Source organism: Megalops cyprinoides, chromosome 10 (genome assembly GCF_013368585.1).
Source record: "Megalops cyprinoides isolate fMegCyp1 chromosome 10, fMegCyp1.pri, whole genome shotgun sequence".
Taxonomy (NCBI): domain Eukaryota; kingdom Metazoa; phylum Chordata; class Actinopteri; order Elopiformes; family Megalopidae; genus Megalops; species Megalops cyprinoides.
Genome location: NC_050592.1, coordinates 3,899,511 through 3,921,197, shown reverse-complemented (window position 1 = coordinate 3,921,197; position 21,687 = coordinate 3,899,511). Strand labels below are relative to the sequence as shown.

Genomic DNA, 21,687 nt, shown 5'->3' with positions numbered 1-21,687 from the left:
ACTGTGCCTGAGATGAGTTTTTTTTAGGCATCTCAACAATACCAGCAATGCGCTTCAATCTGGCAGGTCTCGGAGGGGTCATTTCAAGCAAACACAGAGATGCGGCAGAAGGAGGGAGCCCGCGTTTTAATGGACAGGTTTTACCGTGCAATTGTCAGAATCGGCGGGCGCTCATCATTTTCGAATTCCACGCCACGTCGAGGCACTTACTTTGAGAAGGCCATTATCAGCCAATTAAATCAATGGTGTGAGCATCTGGCTGCTGAATGGTTCTCCCGGCGCTTTGAAACGCCGCAGAGTTGGAGAAAAAAGGAGGCGATAACGGCGGCGGCGCACAGGTGCAGGCTTGCAGGAGCGGCAGCCGAAAATCTTGTGCAATTACGCGCTTTTGAAATATCCTCCCGCCTCCTTATAGCATAATCTCCACATCCCAAACAAACAATGAGTGAAAAGATGGGTTTCAATTTGGGCCGAGAGAGTTCAATCCAACCTGCTGCATGCATTCAAATGTTATACAATGTGTGTATGTATATGCAGTACATACTAACATCCGTGAAACACTATGCATAAACAGTACACATATACATTATTCTCTCTAAATGCTTCTGCTTATATTTGCATTAAGGCACTCTTATCCAGAGCAAAAGTGCATCTAACAAAGTCATACAAATGAACAGTACAATGCCAATCCATCACATACTGCTGCAGCATCTAATTCTCATACATAAGTGTTATGCAAATATATGCTCTGTTGCAATTCATGAATGCACTACAGCATACCCTACAGCAGACTACACAAGTAAAGGAAAGCTTCCCTAACTTGTGGCTGTGTAGCACAGTGCTAAGGAGCAGGGCCAAAATGTTGTGACCAAAAGGTTGCTGGTTTGATTCCCTGCTGGGTCACAGCTGCTGTGCAGTTGGGCAAGGTACTTAACCCACAACTGCCTCCACCTGTATAAATGGATAAGATGTAAGCTATGTAAGTCCTTCTAGATAAGAGCATCTGCTACGTGATAATAATGTAGTGCAGCGTTTTTCAAACCTCTCCTGGAGGACCCCTTGTCCTGCATGTTTTAGATCTCTCTCTGCTCCAACACAGCTCATTTAAATGATCAGTTTGTTATTAAGCAGTTTAAAGAGTTCATAACGAGATGACCATTTGAGGGAGAGATCTAAAACATGCAGGACAAGGGGTCCTACAGGAGAGGTTTGGGAAATGCTGATATAGTGTAATGTAATCTTCCATCTGCATTACAGGTCTGTGATGTCACAGCGTGAGAAGTTTTCCCTGTGGGTGGAGGTATGTGATCCGAGCACACACACACTCACCTGCACACTTGGTTCTGCTGACGAGCGGGGGCCCGGGCGGGCCAGTTCCGCCCTCTCCGGGCCGGCTGAGCAGGACGCTGATGTGGTACTCAGTGTCGGGGTCCAGGTGCCACAGCTTGTAGGTGACCATGTTGACACCATGCACCTCGGACCAGGGCGACTGGCTGGCCCGGTACTCGATCTCCCGGCGGATGATGGGGCCATCCCCGAGGATGGAGTTGGTGTTGAGCTGGATGATCAGGTAGGTGGAGCCCGCTCGCAGGAGCTGGGGCGGGGCTATGGGGGAGGGTGGCACTGCAGGGGGGGAAAAATGAAGAGGGAGGGGGAGGGGGAAGGGGAGAGAGGGGGAGAGGGGGAGAGGAGAGGAGGGATTAAACTCCATCCCATTCATCATCATTGGATAACGGTGAATTCATGGACTTTTAGTCTAAGGGTCCAAGGGTTCAAATCCCTGTTCAGGCAATGAGGTTTCTGTTCTAATGGGCAGTAGTGTGTCAAGGCGGGCCCTGCTGCTGTTGCTTAAATGAAGATAGTCAGTCACTTCAAAAATATCCATTTGTATAATCTGCAAATACATAAAATGTGTAAATTGCCCTGGAAAAGAGCAGTGTAGCATAGTGGTGAGGAGCAGGGATTGTAACCAAAAGGTTTCAGGTTCGATTCCCCACTCAGACACTGCTACTGCACCCTTGGGAAAGGTACTTAACCCACAACTGCCTCAGAAAAAATCCAGCTGAATAAATGGGTTAACATGTAAAACTGGAACTCTGGATAAGAGCGTCTGCTAAATGGCAATAATGTGCAATATATAATATGTAATGCAATAGATATATCACTCATGGATTCCCCTCCATATGAATCACGAGGACAGGTTTCACCCATTCCTTGCTTGTGAGCTGCATGCAACCTGTAAAAACACTTTGTTTGTGTCAAGAGGTTCAGCTGTGAAACTTTAGATGATGGCATCTGACCTGCGACTAAAAGGTCATGGGTGGACTAGAGTTGACTAGGAAGTGACCAGAAATGCCACCATCTCCGCCCTGCTGTGTAAAGATCAAAGCATGTGTACTACATTCAGTTGATTCAAGCTGATTCTAGATGATTCTAGATAACAATAAAAACATATAATACATATATGTGTTATATGTGATTTACAAGTGATATAATTTACTGGGCTCCTATACACACACACACACACACACACACACAGACAAACACACAGACAAACACACAGTTTATATCAGACACACACACACACACATCTGGAATAAAATACAATACACATATATAGAAATTATAAATATATAAATACAATGTGGTAAGCTTGACAGACAGTTTCCAAAGGAGACACTTCTCCTTCCTCTTCTCAGAATTGACTTTTATTTCTTAAGTTATTAGCTAACAGGGGGATAAGCCGCTACTTAAAAGAGGCCCCGAAATGCTGAAAAACAGCAGCAGCAGGTGCTGGGGGGGGCAGGGAGGGGGTGCGCAGGGGGGGGTGTGGAGAAACTTCACGGAGATCTTTCCCATGTCTAATCCCTGGCTCCCGCGAAGCCGGCACAGTCTGCGAGCTCTGACTTTCATCCCGGGAGCTTCCTCCACCCCTGGGACCCCCCCCAGGGGGATCAGACACTATCCCAGAGGCCTTTGATGAGCCCAGACAGACTCCGAGCCGCGGCGTCTCTCACCAGACACGGCCGTCGCGGTGTTTGTCACCACTCATACACACGCCAGCCGGGACAATCCTCACCAAAACAGACAGGTACAAAAGCACTAAGCAAAGCTGTTTCTCCCCAAACAGACACGTGCAACCTGTGCTGCTCCTCACCTAAAGGGGCCAAAGACACTGCTCTGCTTGCAATAATGCGAAAAAAATGGGCTCGACTTGGGTGAGCTCGAATGAAACTTCACACACGTGAAAGTATGCGGTTTATGCGCAGTGCTGCAGCTACTGTGTGTGGAAAAGGACTTTATTTGGCACTGGTGAGCTTACATGGGCACTGTGCTGACGATTTATCATCATTCAGGACCCCTGCTGTGCAGCAGGCATCCTCACAAAAACAATCTCGCCCGGCTTGCAGTCCAACGATAAAGTAAGAGCTCTAAAAGAGGGGTCTTCTGATCAGAAACTGTGCTCCGGCTGAGTACCACGGCACAGCCCAGCAGCTATATTTCAAAATAGAGCGGATTATATGTTATTACTCCCCAAAGGGGAAAATTCACCAACAGGAGACATAAGAGATCAGGAACACTTCAACCGTACCCATCACAATAACCAGCTACGTCCCATTAGAACAGACACCAGATGGAATCAATAACACACATGCAAAGGAATGGAACAGAGATGGAAACGTTCCACTGTGACATCACGCTTCCGGAGCGCCCAGACCTGCACGCCGGCATTAGCATTCCGGACGGCAGGTTCTTTTGTTCTGCTTTGCTCTTTGATGTCTTAGGAGATGAGCCTGCCCCAATATTCCTGTTACCTGGCTTTTCCATTCTGACTCCGCCTGATCCCATGGGAAATTCTCCCTGCCTGTTTCCTGAAAGCGCCGTGAGTCCCGCGCTCTCCGCGAATTCCCATAATCAACAGCCCATGTGGCGGAGCAGAGCACGGAGGAATGAGTTGATCAGCCCAATTAAAAGGCTGATTAGTCTCTCATTAACAGGAGGGGTCTGGCGGAAAAAAAAAAAAAAGCTTTCGCTAATGGCCTGAGCTCGGCGTTCCCCACGGAGAGAGCCGGGCTGAGAGGCATTGGCCGTGACATGCCGGTTTTGGCACAGGTATCGCTGGCCTCAGCGCTTTTCGGCCGGTTCACTCTCCCTTTCGTCTGTGTGAGGATCGGTAATGCATTTTAAGAGGGCCGCCCTCACCAGACGCGGTCAGAAACACGGCCAGAGGCACGGCCAGCATCGGGATCCGCAGCGTCCCTCCCTCCCGAGCTGCACGTTAACACCCCGGACCTCATCACGGTCCGCAAACCGAAACCGTCGCTTCAGCGTTATTTAATGACATATGGCACTGTGTGCGCTGGCAGATGGTAAATATGTTTGTGCGTTAAAAAGAAAAAAAGGAAAAACCATGTCATATGCATGTCACGTACATCAAAGCCCGCTTGGCGGGGGGGGGGGGGGGGGGGGGGGCAGTGGACAGAATTCCGATCTCCTGCCGGGTCCCTACTGTAAACAGCGGGGCATTATGCAGGATTGCACGGCTCTCAATTTGCACATCTGTGGCTTTGCTGGTGCCTCCGTCGGATGGTGCTTCACTGCACGCTGAACGGCCCGTATCGGTAAAGGCAATATAATCCGTGATGCTACATTTGTCAATGGGATTAGCATGAGACCGGCTCGCAAATACTCATCGGGGTTTGAGGAGTGATGCTGGGTGGGGGGGGGGGGGGGGGGGGGGTGTAGAAGACATGGAAAATTAGATTTGTTCCTCCCTGTCCTCATTTCCCTTTCATGCTGCCCTCTCTCTGGGATTACCCAGCCTTGAACGCACTGTGTTAGCATTAGCGTTAGCATTGCCGCAGGTTGTGGGGGCGGGACCTAGCTGTCAGGCAGGCGTCAACCACCTCTCGAACCTGGGGGGCAGGCTCAGCACCAGGAGAAAATACAGAGGGGTCCAGTTGCAATCCACATGGGTGCACAAACAGCCATAAATGCTATGTAGACATCGGGATATAAGGAGACAACTGGGGGGGTGCACTGAGGTCCTTCTGGGGGTACAGTGCACCCCAAAGCACCCCCATATGGTGTGGAGAGGTGGGGGTGTACACTCCAACCCCAGCAGTCAGCTCAGAATCGTTAGAGCGTGCTCACATTCTTTTCCTGTGGCAGACACTCCTCTCTGGAGCAACTCGCAGATAAACACATGAAGGTTGGACGAGCTGTCATATACAGGCGAAAACCCGTCATCTTCCTCGTATAAAACAATACTGCAATAAAACGTCTGGCACACACCAGTGCCATGGGGAACTGGAAGACATTACACAAGAATTCAGCGGTCAGTGCAGTGCTGAAATCCAGCCTCAGATCAGATTCAGGCCCTGGGTCACAGTGACCTTATGAGGGGTCAAGGGAAACTTCTTACTTCCTTTTTTCTCTCTCTCTTCCAAGGGTTCCTCCGCATAGTTACAGTGAAAGGTACAGACAGTAGGTTAGGCACAGCAATACCTACTTCAGTATAGTCACAAGTCTTAACATTATAACTACTGATAACTACATGTGATAAACTGCAATACAACTAGTTACAGTCAATATTTTTCAATGCATTTCAACTGACACTGTTGCTTGCTTGAACTGATTGGATACACTCATGTTCTATTGTGATGGAAGCCGCTCTGAAGAAGAGCATCTGCTAAATGCATGTAATGTAATGTAATGTATCAGAAAAGCTTTAAAATTATTAAATATGCCATTTTCTCTTTCAGCTTTTACTCGAGTAAACTGACAGTGCATTATCATTGGCATCCTGCTGACATCCTTCTGCTAGCTTACAGATTCAGTGACGATATTTCTTTTTCGTCAGCAATATTTTCTCTATTTTTAAAACGTTGTTTGGAAAGTGCTACGAGTAGGAGCTAAAATCCTATCATTGCTTTGCACCAGATACTGTTGACTCCAACCCAAGTTAAGTAGCATCAATTTCCCATCAGAATACGGGAATGTCATCCTAATCAAATGACAGATATCTGAGAACAAAGCATTCATTTATGTTTCAGTTAAGTAGAGTCATTTACTATGGAGTGTATTATATTATTGCATTTTTTATGCCCTGCAATCAGACGGTTATTGTAAGCCTGACTAACCGCGTTCATCATTGTGTCCGAAAGAGGGGTGGCAGTTTCAAGGGGTTAGCAATAATGTAAGTGAACTTTCTGCTTTGAGAAGGCGCCTGAGGCGACAGCTTGTGTTGCTTACACGTCAGCCATTTTAGAACATGAATTAGAACATAGCTAAAGGGGAGAGGAGCAGACCTTTCCAGGAGACACACACGCAACCGATCCTCACTGCCACATCCCTCATGAACAGGAGAGAGAGAGTGTGTGTGTGTGTGTGTGTGAGATCAGGGGGCTCAACACCTTTGTCCCCCTACCTCTGACTCTGGGGGGACATAGACAGGGTCCATCTTTGAAAGTGAAGGGTGGGAAGATGGATTATCTACCCTTGACCATGAGAGGGACCACTTCCTAAGGAAGTGATGGATAGGTAGAGAGATGCCCAGTATTTTACAAGTGGGAGACAGATCCCTGGCTAGGGTCATGAAATTTACAGTTACCTCAGACGGACGAGGACATAGGTAGATAACTCACCTTTGACTCTAAGGAGTGTGGGAGGGACCTCTTACCAACGAATATGATTGGCATGGCAGGGACCACTCACATTTGACTATGTGGGTTGTAGGAGGGACCTTCTCATGTGTCAGTATGATTGGTATGGGAGAGACTACTCCCATTGGACTATGAGTGGTGTGGGAGGGGCCTTCTCATATGTTATTATGATTGGTACAGGGGAGACCCCTCCATTGGACTATGAGTGGTGTGGGAGGGGCCTTCTCATATGTTATTATGATTGGTACAGGAGAGACCCCTCCATTGGACTATGAGTGGTGTGGGAGGGGCCTTCTCATATGTTATTATGATTGGCACAGCAGAGACCATGCGCGGTGTGGGAGGGAGCTGCTCACCTTTGACGATGAGCTCGGCGAAGTTGGACACCCCGGAGCCGCGGGAGGACTGTGTGACGCAGCGGTATAGGTCCTGCTCACTGCGCTGCACTGCGTCCAGCTGGAAGGAGGCCACGAAGCGCCGGTGACTCAGGTGCTTAACGGAGGCCGCCGGGGTCAGGTCTCCGCTGTGCCGCTGTGAGGGGGGGGGGGGGGGACAAAACAAACACCGGGGTCACTTCCCGGAGGTTGCTCCGGCTTTCGCCCCTGCCCAGCGGAGCGTGAGAAAGGGGATCGGCGCTCCAGACGTGACGACCCGGCGGCGGCGGTTGCCACGGCGTGGGACACGCCCGCATTCCGCTGACACAGCGGCACACGCAAATTCCCCCCTTTCTTTCTCCTCAGCCAATCAGAGACACTGACATCATCGCCCTACACGGCGCCACTGAGCCGCTACCACCCACCCCGCCCGCCGGACCGGCTCGGCACGCTCCCTGCAAATCCCGTTAAAGCGGACGCCCGTCCGTCAGCTCACTCAGCCTCCATCCACGCACTGCAACAGCAGCAAGGTCAATCAATCAGCCAATCAGAGTCCGTTTGCATAGAGACTGTCACAAAGCATTGTGCCTGTGGTGTAGCGGATTTCCCAGAGGGAAATGGAAATAAAAAGAAATTAAAAAAAAAAAAAACAGAAAAACCAGACCAATTGGGACAAAAAAAACTGGAAAGTTTTTCTCTGACACCAGGTCAGGTCCCCTCAGTATCTGTCCCAGTGAAACGCCACACTAAACACAGTGTACTATGGGGGATTATACTGATCACGGTGCAGTACATCGGAACTCAGTATGGTGGTAGGGAAGGGGGGGGGGGTACAGAGGGGAAAAGGAAAGTCAGACTGTGAGAAAAAAAAAAAAAAAAGGTGTGCGGGAGAGGCAGAGCGAGTGAAATAATGAAAGTGAGAAAGACGCAGGCTGAAAGGGGCAGAGATGCAGGGAACACGGCAGATGCGTCCCCGTTAGATCATGGGCAGTGTAGCGCGGCGCCCCTCGAGAGACATCACTCCACACGTCTGTGTGTTTCATTCACTCACAGCTCAGACCGCTTCAAACGGCTGGGTGGAAAAAAAAGAAGAAAAAAAAACATCCCACGGCGCTTCCAGATGAGCGCCCAGCGACTGGAACATTAAGTAAAAAGATTGTTTTTCCAGGTAGGAGGTTTAAGCTGCTGACAGACAAAATGCTGTTATTAGGCACATTGGTTAAGCTGCTGCTGTCATTTAGGTTCTATTTTTAATGCGGAGGCTGGAATAATATTTGGATTTGGCTGCAGATGGGATGTGTACAGGACCTGTTCCATAGATATAACTGTGATTACATTCACCTGGGTTACGTCATTTTTACATAACCCCCAGGTCAAATGTGGCCTACACTGGCATTTCTCAGCTCACAGACTGGCATACTCTGGTATGGGTTTGTAAGGTCCTGTCACTCCTTTAAGTAGCATCAAATGCAACCAAAGTATAGAAAATTGATTTGACACCTGGATTCATATAAAACTTTTTTTTTTAAGTTTTAATAACATAATGACCGTAACAATCACCCACAATGTTAGCTAATTTTACCAAAAACGGAACTACGCTGTAAATGGTTAACCTGAGAGTATCATATCGGCCACTGACCTCAGCAATGACGGTAACAGCTACTTTTTCCATTTGCATTTCATACTGATCCTGGTACAGTTGTTACAGTATGCCATGCATTCAAAGGCCTCTCTCCTCTTTCCCGTCCACTGACTGGAGAACATAAAAGGGAGGAAGTGATGACACTGGTAAATGCACTTGTTCTCTCTCCATTGTTTGAAAAGGGTTGCCTCCTCACACATTCCTTTCCCTCTCGCTGACCCAGTAACCCCCCCTAAACAAACACACCGAGCAAGGGGCCCCGCCGTTTGACCAGAACCTTCTGCGCTGTCTGTGTGGAGCGCATGTGCGCGTTCGCCTCTGACCGCGGAACACATCCACCCACATTCAGCCACCGCAAACAAACAAACAAACCGACCAACCGACCGACCGACGTGCGATCCTGGACCGTCCGCTACCTCAAAGCCGCACGCAACAGGCCAGGGAAGAAAGGAAAAAGCCCTAAATTGTTTCCTTCATCGCGTCTGGTGTTTTCATTCCTTTGTTTTGCTTTCATGCAATCAAGGCAAATTATACTGTCACCAATCTATTTTCACCCGCAATTAAAAAGGAATTATGTGGCAGGCAAACAATGGGGAGGGAAGCCGTTGCAAGAAAAGAGAAAACAACAGGGGAGTAAGGCTGATGTTTGGTGGTTGGGGTGCGGGACGGGGAGGGGGAGAGCCGTGGGGGGGGGGGGGGGGGGGGGGATAAGGTTAGTTAAATGACCAAGGAAAAAAAAAAAATCTTGAGAATATTATGCAAGCAATCTGTTTGCACTAATTTATCAACAAAAAAAAAAGCTGGAGTGTAACATGTGTCTGGAATTAGCCAGCCTGAGCCCAGATGATCAAAGCGAGAAGAGCTGCAGGGCTACAGCTGCTAGTGATACAAAACAATTAAGACAGTCAAAAAGCAAACAAATGCTCAGACATTAGCGCTGACAGTATCGTACAGCATCGCGCCCCCCACCCCCCCCCCTTTTCTGCACGGCGTTTCTCCTGCAAAGTCGAGGGCGTTCGTTACCGTAAGCGATGGTGTCGATGTGGCAGTTTCGCGGCCCGAGGCCACCGTCCTTGTCCTTGAGACGTGACATAATCATTTATTTGATTTAATTCGCAATTTGGCGACGGCCGACTTAAGCGTAAATCAGGGGAGGGGAGAGCAGACTTCCGGGAGGTAAATCTGAGGGCAGTTGCTGAGACTGTGGCCACAGAGGCACTGAGTCACAGACCCTACAGAGAAACTGAACCTACGCCGATTCATGAGGGCGGCAGCTGGTGAAAACGGAGGGTCTCCGGGTCACAGCGGAGGGGTGAATTGAAAGCCTCTCGGTGCCCATTTTACTTTGTGGCTTTTCATGCCTTAATTCCTTTCCTTTAAATGTCGGTGAAAAAAAAAAAAAACATTTTTTTATTTTTAGAAATACCGACCATGGCGAAGTTTTTTGATCTTGCGAGCAAAGAAATCTACAAACAAAATATGGGAAAAAACATGAAAAAGGATGTTTTTAAAAATAAAAGAAGTATCCACTCGCATAAAAGCAGAGTGCTGCAATCTCATTTGCAAACAGCCTCTTTCCAGCCGCTGTCATTTCAAAGCCACTTAGATGCCGGGACATCAGGGAAGGGGAGAGCTTTTTTTCTGCTCTCTCTAATGTATTTCTGAAATTTAAGATTAGTGGAAACTCATTTCAGATTTATGTCCTCCTTCACGAGTGTCTTATTCCATCAGGTGAACTTTATCCAATGACTGACAGACACAGAACCAGAAATTAAAGACCTTAGAGAGCCCTGAGAATTACACAGAGATACACACTAATTGATACAGAAGTGAGCCATCCAATACTTCACATCCAATACAAGCACACCTCCATACCATAATACACAGCTTGCACTCAACACAAGCACATCTCCAACCCATAAACACTTACCCCACATCCAACACAAGCACAACTCTATATCTTAACACTCACCCTGCATCCAATACAAGCACACCTCCAGACCCCCCCCCCCCCCCCCCCCCCCCCCCCCACACACACACACACACACACACTCACACACATACACACACATAAACACACATAAACACACACTCACACGCACACTCACACACACACTCACACACCTTCCACGCACTCGCACTCACGCACACACACACACACACACACACACACACACACACACACACACACACACACACACACACTCACGCACACACACACACACACACGCCCCCACCGGCCCCCACCTCCAGCAGGAACTTCTCTGCTTCTGAAGCACGACCGGATGCCACACACACATACACACACGCACTCACACACACTCACACACGCCCACACACACACACATACACGCCCACACACACACACACACACACACACACACACACACTCACGCACACACACACACACGCCCCCACCGGCCCCCACCTCCAGCAGGAACTTCTCTGCTTCTGAAGCACGGCCGGATGCCACACACTGAAAGGTAGCGTTCTGCCCGGCGTTGACCTCCACATCACCCAGCCTGGAGAAGTGGGGGGCTTTGTCTGCAGGGAGGGAGAGAGGGAGAGAGAAAGAGAGAGAAACACGTGAGAAACACGTGTCACAAGCACTGTGTTAATGTTACGTTCACTACATCACTGTAGACATAATACATTTACATATATGCCATGGCCTGGATTAAGACAGGTGATTCTTGATATTCACTGGGAACATGCTCCTTACATCCCCTCATATAAGGAAACACTGCACTGTACGGATGATAGACGCATCCACAGAGATTGGTTCCTGACCTTTAAAATGCCTTAATGCAACATAATCATGCAATAAGAAGTGATTATAATGTGTCTGTACACAGTAAAGCAATAAACATCTAATGTGAAATAAATGTTAGTGTCTAAGTGATGTAAATGGTAAATTGATGGTGAGGTAATCCCGAACTCGATTCTGATCTGATTATGACAGACAGGTATTATGTTATGGTATTGCAGATATAAACCACTCCATGCCTGCTCCCAACACAACAATATAAGGCACTTTTAGGGTGTTTAAAATGTCTTTATCGATCGCTGTTCTTCAACTGTGTTACGTTGACTGCAGTCAACAAATTTTATCAACATATACATCACTGATGCTCAGCAGCAACAACATCAGTATTAGTGTGTCTCATTTTTATAATGCCATATATCGGAGAATGCACTAACCATTAAAACAAACCCACACAAAAAAGACCATGGTGGCGACAAAGGTCAGCCCAGAACAGGGATGCACAATAGGTTCAGATGGACAATGGGGCTTATTTTCTTATTCTGTGTCTCAATCACAAGGCCACTGATCACACTGAAAGAAAGCCTGATTTGATCTGATTGAAGGGTGTTATCACATTGGAAGGTAGATGCCATTAAGATGTACCTGAAAAATTAGTCCTGATCTGCAACCTTGTTCAGTCTATCTCTGCCAATCCCTGGATTACTGTACCCCTTACACAGTAAAGCTGGAAGCAATCTGGCTCTCTGTACATATTTTCCACTCTAGAGCTGAAAGCAGGCTAGCTCATTATACCCCTTTTCCACTGTAGAACTGGAACTAGGTTGGCCCACTGTACCCCTTTCCCATTGTAGTGCTGGAACCAGGCTAGCTCATTATACCCCTTTTCCACTGTAGAACTGGAACTAGGTTGGCCCACTGCATTCAGGTTGGTTCATTATGTCCCCTTTCCACTGTAGAGCCATGACTGGTAGCAGCCTACTTAGCAAGTTGGGGGCGAAGTATAAAAGCTGCATAACTACTCTTCTCCTGTCAGCATTACAAAGCAAGGGGGTACAAATGAAGGGGAGAAAGGAGTACGCTGCCATCCCTGATCACAGCATACAGCCAGAAACACAGATACAATTTGCCCTGGACAGCAGGCAAACTCCAGGAAATCATCTATATTTGGGAAGAAGCCAGCTGTCAGTATGAAGTCATGAGCATCACTTCTGGTTGGTTTGGTAGGATACAATGGAAAACCAGTGGTCCTGTACCGGGTCAACTAAAGCTTGAACTAGAGGAATGGTCTGTCTAAACAAAATTTCCCCTTCATGCTGCATGGTGCAAAAGCCAAAGTAATATCTCCAACAGAGGCACTAACCATAAAAGTGGACATCCACGCCACCCCACAACAAGCAAAGTATGCATTGCCAGTTACAGAATTACAGAAAACACATTTTGCACACCAAGCCTTCATCAGTGCATTGGGTGAGTTTCAAACACAGCTGTAAATTAATTCAACCTGAAACAATGATCAACTGACTGGAATTGCCCGTTATTCATCACAACACAGCACCGCCCTGTGCCAGGTCAGCCATTTTGGCTCCAGCTCCCGTTCGCCTGCTTCCAGCTCCACAGTGGAAAGTGGGGTACCAGTTTCCTCGGGCTGATTTCTGTTTTTGCTGTGATGCCCAGTTACAGCTTGAATAGAAAGATTGAGTACACGAGAGAAAGAATAAAGGACAAAGACAGTTCGTTCCCCTAAGTCAAGCAGCCACTCTGCGTCCGTGCATGACTCAAGTACATCACATTTGCATTACATTACTGGCATTTAGCAACGTAGGTCAGTTACAGGTTTTTACAACGTTATCCATTTAGACAGCTGGATATTTACTGAGGCAACTGTGGGTTAAGTACCTTGCCCAAGGGTACAGCAGCAGTGCCCCAGCAGGGAATCGAACCGGCACCCTTTCAGTTACAAGTCCTGCTCCTTAACCACTACGCTACGCTGCCACCCTGTAAAGTGGTGCGTTAGTGCACTCGGCTCAGGCTCTGGTCTGACTCACGGCGTTCTCATGACAACCCCCACGACGTGACAACAGCGCGGCAGGGACATCTTTCATCCGCCACCAGGATTCAAGAGACCCACTCAAACAGGGAATTCTGGGAAGCGGGACAGCGTGCCGTGAGGCGAGCTCCTGCCAGGCACACCCGATGCTGCAGTCTGGTCCCCGTTAGGGAGACGCTGGGTGCTGCGTGCGTGCGTGGGACAGAGGCTGCCCCTCCCACGCCACGGGGCGCGATTCAGACGACAGGCTGCCAGCTCTTCAAAATCGGGACAAAAGCACCTACTTGCCCCATATAACCACCAGGTTTTAAGAAAAGCCTGCTGTAGCTGCCCTTGGAGGCACAGTAACAGCCCCTCCGTGACAGTTGCTGGCTGTTACTTTACATTATTGGCATTTATAAGACGCTCTTATCCAGAACGACTTACATCACTTACAGTTTTTATTTGTTATCTATTTATACAGCTGAAGCAAATGTGGGTTAAGTACCTTGCCCAAGGGTACAGCAGCAAGTGCCTCTGCGGGGAATCAAGCTGACAACCTTTCAGTTATGAGTCCTGCTCCTTAACCTCCATGCTACACAGCCACCACACTACTGACGGAAAGGGTTAGGGTTAGGGTTCTGCAGATGCCACTGAAGGCCCTCTGCGCCAATCACTGCCTGTCGCTGATGGAGAGCAGCACCAGGGAGCCCCACATGGCAGAGCAAGGAGGGGTGGCAGCAGGAAGGGTACGTGGGCAGTCTAGCCTACTGGGGTGGGCGGGGTTTGGCCTGCCACTCTCCTGATGAGGAGACAGTTGATTGGACAGCCTCAGTCCCGCGAACAGGCCGGAGGGAGTAGGGGGGAGGGGCTTCCTGCGTCCACAGTCCGCAGGTGGTCTCGTTTCCTGCGGACACCACGCGCCACCACAGGGCCCTGATGCATGATTCATGATTCATAATTCATGCCTCACGCTTTAGGAGCAAACATAAACACGCAAACAGAAGGAAAAAAAAAACGTGGTGTGGAGGAAAAAAAAAAAAAAACAAAACGAGCCGCTGTGTTTTTTTGGTGAGCAACTTGTTATTTAAATATGTCAGATTGTATCCCGGGGCCTCTTTCATATGATAAATATTTCATTTGACTGCAACGCTGGCTCAGAATAAAGACTGGGGCTCCAGAGACTACAATGGAAATGTCAGGCACACTCAGCGCTTTCTGCTCTCATCCAGAGCTGAAGATGGCCCGCCCGCTCTTTCTTTTCTTCCTCATCCTCTCCTCTTTTTTTGTCTTTTTTTCCTCTCTCAGGGCTAAGTGGTGATTTCCGCCGCCTGGAACGTCGCCTACTCCAGCCAGCGCACGCACGCACTAATGAGAGGCTTAATTATTTAATGGTTGCGGTGTGTGGGGGGGGGGTCCGCGCCATCTGCAGCCGGCTGGCGGTGGGGCGGGATCCTAGGGTGTGCGCACGTGTGGCGGAGGAGGAGGAGGAGGAGGAGGGGAGGAACTCCTCACGGCTGGTCGGGGGGGACTGTGGCGGGGGGGCCATGTTTGGTGCACGCGTGCGGTGCATCTGCTGCGGGGTGGGCGGACGCCCCTGGCGGTTCCTCATTTGAATTTTGAAGAGCGAGTCCTCGTTAATAAGGAAAGAAACAAGGCCAGTTTGGCGGCGATCGTGTTTGTGGGAGAGGCGAGGAAACGCATGTAGCTGATTAGGCCAGCACAGATCGTACAACAGAGCTGTTTTTTTTTTTTTTTTTTTTTTTAAGACATCGGAGGACTGAAATCAGTTCTTCGTTTTTGCGTGTTACTTCAGTGACAGTTTAAACATGTCATGTTTAGGACCACATGTCAACAGAAGCATTTCATTTAGGTTACAAGACCTGTATGCATTACAGTTGCTGGCTTGACTCCCACATGAGGCACTGCTGTTTGTACCCTTGACTGAGGTACTTAGCAGTGTAGCATAGTGGTTAGGAGTGGGGGTTCACAACTGAAAGGTTGCTGGTTCAATTCCCCGCTGGTGCACCGGTGTTGTATCCTTGGGCGTAGTACTTAACCCCTGTATGAATGGACTGCATGTAAAAACTGTCACCTGTGTAAGTCGCTCTGGATAAGAGCATCTGCTAAATGACAGTAATGTAACGTAACTTCAATTAATACTCAGCTGTAAAAACAGGTGATACAGAAGCCCTGTAAGTTTCACTGCATAAAGGCATTTTCTAAGCAGATAAATAATACAACAATAATGTAATATCTCCAATGGCCTATTTGGATAAGAAGCACTGATGAACTGTTATAAGCTGTATAATCTATGAATATGATGACGTAAATTACAACTGATACAAAGTAGAATGAGCTCCTTGTTAGTGTCGTCTTGTGTTTGATGTCCTACGACTGTGTTTGCATTTTATTAAATTTGTTTACCTCTCATTCACTCCCGCAGCCAATGCAACTTAAAGCCACTAAATGAAAGGGTTGGCAGCGATAGTCTCGGTCAATCATGCATGGATTGTCAGCAAACACAATGTAATATTCACTCTCTGTCTCGCTCTGTGCCTTTCTCTCTCTCTCTCTCTCTCTCTATCTCCCTCTATCCCCCTCTCCCTCTCTCTCTCTCTCCCTCTCTCTCTCTCTCCCTCTCTCTCTCTCCCCACCCTCCCTCAGATCAGAGCCCGATGAACTTCACACCCATGAAAGAGTGTCCTGTTAAACCTCAGATCAGAACCTGATAACCTTCATGTCTGGGTAAGAGACCATCTGTTACACCTGTGAATTAAGATAATTAAAAAAACGGTCCCTTCACTTTTCTCCAAACAGTAAGATACTTGTATAATTGCGTACAATATCAAAAAAAACCTCCCAGCGGGTGGAAACCATGATAAACAACCGGGAATGACAGGTCCCACAGGAAATCAGGGTATCGCACAAATATTTTCATTACAGGTATGATTCATTTTTAAGGAAAATGTTACTGCGGCAATGACCTGACTGCCTTCAAAGTGCTGTGGACACACTTCTCGTACAGTAGATTGCCTGATTGATTAATTGAAAGGTTAATATGTTCCTATTGATAAATGATCTTGTCATGCGTCTGCTGACCTGGTGGAGGTGAAAGTGGAGGTTTTTGCAGAGCAATCGCATGTTCATTTCACTTTCTTTCAGCACTTGTGGACTTTGCAAGCACCATTTGCACAGACTAATTACTATTTTTTCTTTCTCAGCTTCTTTGACGTTTTCAGGTCTTTGCAACCCCTTCTAGGTTTACAGGTATGAGACATGAATTCATAATCTGACTTTTCTCGTTCTGTAGGGGAAAATGTTTCTCATTTAATAATATATAAGTAAAATACAGAGGAAAACCTAGGAAATTGAAAACTACTTTTTTGAACCATATATCTGTTTATAACATCAAGGGAAATGCACAGCTGTAATGGACACAGTCTGGTCACACCCTGGATTTATGGAAGGTGTTTAAAATTTCTTCCTCAGGTCTCTGTCTACCACACTGATGATGTGAATGGTCACTTTGTGACACGAGCCCTCACAGTTGCCTGCACTTAAATAACCCTTGATCTTACTTTGGGGGGGTTGGGGGCGGAATCTCACGGGGTGATTTACTGCCAGACAGCTTTAAGTGCTGCAGGGGTAGATATGCCCCCCCCAACACACACACACACACACACACATACACTTTTCCTCGTCTCGGCTCACACAGGAGACTGTGTGTAAGAGACACACTCAGCCTCACCAGGGATGAGCTCTCAGCGCCTGGTTACCCACGGCAGGCTCGCCATAAATGTGATGCTTCTGTTCCTGACCCTCTTTGACTTTTCCAAGTAATCTGACACCACTTCCCGAGGCGATAATGGACACTATGGCAACAGACAGGCGGAGAGGTCAGGTAAACGAGGGCAGAACAGGTCGGGGGGGGGGGGGGGGGGGTTAGCTGTATGCTCTGGGTTTTGTGCCTTGAGGAGGGAGAGGAACATAAAGGAAGAGAACAGAAAGCTACCCGGTTTCCTGGAACAGACAGTTTAATTTAGAAACGCCGGCCAGTGAGGCTGCGAGTCTCAGTAACAGCCGACGTGTGACTGAGATGCAGCTGGGTGCCGTGGGGGGGGGGGGGGGGGGGGGGGGTCAAGACCACGGTCACCCAGTTCAAATCGGCTCCCCTCACAGGGCTACCCGAGTTCAGACAAGCACAGGACGATCGCTCCGTGTCCGTCTGCGCAGAGAGGTCTCCATACTCACAGCAGGGGTAGTTTAGGAGCAGGATGTCGTCCATGCCAATGTAGCCCCGTCTCTCCTTGGAAACCGTTGCCTCGAATAGCACCTGCGGAAAAACGAGAGGGACGAAGTGAGGGAGCGAGACCCAGGCTTAGACAGGGCACAAGTGCAGAAGCTTTCAAACAGATGACAAGGGGTCGTAGCCTGGGCTGGCAGCCCAGCCAGCAGGCGTTTCTCAATACTGTGTTAAATTTGGCAAAAGCTTACTGCCATCAATACCTGGCCCCCAGTTAAATTTGTTCTGTACAGCTTTACCCAGCCATCTAAGGCCTCCCTGCCTTCCTCTGTCATTGAAGAAACTAAGTGGTCAAACCCATGCTGAGTTTAAACTGAACCAGAACTCAAGACCCAGCTGATCCAGTTCAGTTTGTTTGCTTGCTTTTGCTTGTTTTTTTTTTCACTGCGTTGTGGGACTGTTGTGGCATCTGCCTCCCTCATCACCATGACGTTGTGAGGATGTTGCCTGTCACTCGGGTTTCCATGGAGGCAGACTGCAAACATGAGCGACATCATCAACATGCCGTCAGATAGGAGAGGAGAGACGTCTTTCTACCTGAGAGCGTGCGTTCCCACCTGACCTCGGCATTGCCTCAGGCATTCCGAACCAACGATGGATGCTGAGTGCCGCCCTTCCACTTCAAATCCGAAAGCGTGTGTGTTTTTTTCTTTATGCATCCTTCGAGCAGAAAGCGAGACTCCTTTATCAAGGACGGCGTCGTGGTTTGTGTTTGTATTGTGCTTGTTTCTTAGAAAAAGGCCACGTCAGGCCTTGACCAGGTCTATTCACACTCATCTCAGCAGTGAGGAATGTTCAGCTGAGGATTCCAGCAGAAATCAACACTCGTCTTTACCTTGAGCTCTGCAGGACCAATGTAGGTGCACAGCTTGCTTGTTGTACATGAAATTTGTCTGCATGCCCTGGTGCTCATAATGCGGTGAAGAATGAGGGGCCTCAGTGGATCGACACCCAGCCTCGACGGCCATCATGGGGGGATGTGCCTTGCGCTTTCTTTGGCACAAATTTATTTTGATTTCTTCACAAGGTGATTGGCCTCCGCTTCCAGGTCACCTTGGCGATGCCTAGCAAGCCATTTCACGCCCAGATTGATGGGATTTGCGGCCTCTTTAGACCCTGCTGGTAAGCTCCTCAGGACTGGTTCTGCCATGTGGGCGCCTTGTTTTGGGGAGGGCAGGAGAATGGAATTGATCAGATTTGCAGTGAACAGGTGGACTAGTGCACTTCACGCTCTGCTCGGCATGCCAAAGGAATTCTGGCCTCCGATGGTGTGTACTACTCCCTGCCAGGCTGTGAGGCTGTGGGCTCGATTCTTAGGGCGGGGCACTGCTGTTTTGGCCTAAATGAAGAGAGTCAATCATTGCAAGAATATCCATCTGTACAATCTGCAAATACATAATATGTGTAAATTACTCTGGAGAACAGCAGTGTAGCACAGTGGTAAGGAGCAGGGCTCATAACCTAAAGGTTTCTGGTTCGATTCCCCGTTGGGGCACTGCTGCTGTACCCTTGAGCAAGGTACTTAACCCAGACTTGGCTCTGTAAATATTCAGGTAGACAGATAAGACATATACGTATAAACGGATAACACATAAACACATAAAAATTGTAACCTAAGGTTCTCTGAGAGTGTCTGCTTAATGACAATAAAGCAATGCAAGGTTCTACTACTTCTTCTTCTTGTGTTAAAATACTAGTAATAATAACAATGACATTAATTATATCACATGTTGTGTGATGTGGAACGGGGGGGTGTGACGGTGGTTGCTAGGTTTCCACGGTGACGCTCATGCTCTATGAGGGGTTTCTGGGAGGAGAGCACAGAGTGGGTGAGAAACTTCCACACACTTTACTGTCAGATTCGCGGGGAACTTCGCACTGAAGCGAACGGAGATAACAACTTCTCTGAGGGCCCCCCCCCCCCGAGACCTTCTGAAATAAAACCTTCATCAAAGGAGGGAGGCTGTTGCCATGAGTTTGACCCCATCCTGCCAGGGACCACGTCTACATGTGGAGGCTTGTCAACACAATACTAATACCCTTTAGGACTCTTTACTAATGCCATTAGGACAAGCGGACAGGTCTTGACCACTCAGTGTAATAGGGCAGTTGGAAGAGAATTGGAGTGGACAGGGGGGTGTCTTGCCAAGATTATCTTTGTAGCTCCAGATCGCTTGCCTGGCATTTCTGAGGGTATCAGTCGTGGGGTACCGTGGGGTGTAAAGAGGGAAGCGAATTAAATCAGAAGACAAAACGCTGCAGCCTGGCACCCGCTTCCCGCAAAGCTCTGTTCCTCCCAGCGTGTGTTTTGTGAAAAGCTTTCGGGATGATTATGACGGAAAGGAGCTTGTGTACCTGACCATGTTACACAACATGGCGCAAAAAAAAAAAACATCATAAAGTCCAACACTTGGCAAGACATTTGAGAACACTGTGAAATTAATCCTATTTACATTCGTCTTTTTCTACAATTCCTAAATGAAAGGAACCAACCATGTAGGTTAAAAAATAAACCCCTCTGTTCTGAAGTGTTAATTTTGATCTTCTTGCGCAGGCTCAGTGAGAGGACCCACCGGGACTGTTTGGGTAGACGCGAAATGTCAGTCCTGAACGACACCGAAATGCTAATTTGTCCTGGATAACCGTTTCCAATAATCAGCTTTACGTAACGGAGCCCTTAGAGAGACAGGTCACGGACACCGGGGTAAAGGACACGTTCAGACTCAACGCTGTGTTCCACGTTTCTGTGGCTAAACCTTCTGCTTCTCTTTCACATTCACATTCAGACCTGCCTCTGGTGGTCGTGTGGAGATTGGGGGTCATTTCAAATGTTGATAAAACTGAGAGAGAGGAGACAGCTAGGACAATTTTTTAGTGTACTGTTTATTTTTTGGTACTCTATTTAGTTGTGCAGTGGCATTTTAAAATGGAAATAGGTCATTTTGTTGTCCTTTATCGAATACAGCATTGTATATTGTTTCAGACATTTAAACCCTTCTGTGAGTAGAGGTAATTGGTAAGTGTGCATTCAGTCAAGAACAGCCAATGAAACCCCTTTCCTTATAAAAACTGGAATCCAGAGCTTTGTGCAATGGGCTGTTTTTTGATTTCAAATAATGCATAATGAAAGTTGCCTTGGCGACATGACAGAAATAAATGATGACACAGTTAGAATATGAATATGAAATATGTAAGAACAATAAGCATCGATTACTGTCAATTTTGGAAAAATTGAATCCTGCCAAGCCTGGCTATGACCAAAAATAATTCTGCATTAAATTTCAGCTTTACATTTCAAATCAACATGAATATAACTATAAAGTACTACCAGCAAATACAGTTTACTTTAAATGGGAAGCCATGAGTGTGTTCCCTAATGCTCATTACTCCTTTACATCTTGTTTATAACAGCCTTGTAATTAATAACCGGTAATTTTCTCTGTGAAACTCTTTCAGTCGTCCATCTAAAGCAGGGCTTGGCCACACCAGGCCATGAGAAGTGGAGTCGTGCACGTTTTAAGAGATCACTTTCAATTAGCAACTGATTTGCGACTGTCACAGCAGGTAGGCTGACTTCCTATCCGAGTAATGACTTCAATTTGAACAATTAAAGAGCCCAGGCGGGGTGAAACCCCGGAGATTCTGTGCTCTCCTGTGGACTGGAACTGCTTAAATGCCTGAGGCAGTACATTCCCATGAGATACAGGCAACAGAGTGGTGCTAAAGAGAAGACCATGCTCTCCAAAGCCTCTGAGGATGGTTCCCCAGTGTGGCCCTGCTGTTGTACCCTTGGGCAAGGTGCTTAACCCCGATTACCTCAGGAAATATCCAACCATATAAATGGCTACACATGTAAGCTAACATGCACGTTTTTGATAAGGAAATAAAATGTAATGTAAAGCAGATA

General features: G+C 47.8%; 1 protein-coding gene across 8 annotated transcripts in view; it reads right to left on the bottom strand.

The window, feature by feature from the left end:
• ptprub (protein tyrosine phosphatase receptor type Ub) overlaps positions 1-21,687 on the bottom strand; it is a 202,245-nt gene that overhangs the window by 68,617 nt on the left and 111,941 nt on the right. For all 8 annotated transcript variants that reach the window (XM_036538070.1, XM_036538072.1, XM_036538074.1 and 5 more), the window contains exons 4-7: positions 17,729-17,810; positions 11,110-11,225; positions 7,022-7,196; positions 1,330-1,623 (exon numbers count right to left, since the gene is read on the bottom strand). In XM_036538070.1, the coding sequence (XP_036393963.1) occupies positions 1,330-1,623; positions 7,022-7,196; positions 11,110-11,225; positions 17,729-17,810 (667 nt within the window). The remainder of the gene's footprint in view (positions 1-1,329; positions 1,624-7,021; positions 7,197-11,109; positions 11,226-17,728; positions 17,811-21,687) is intronic.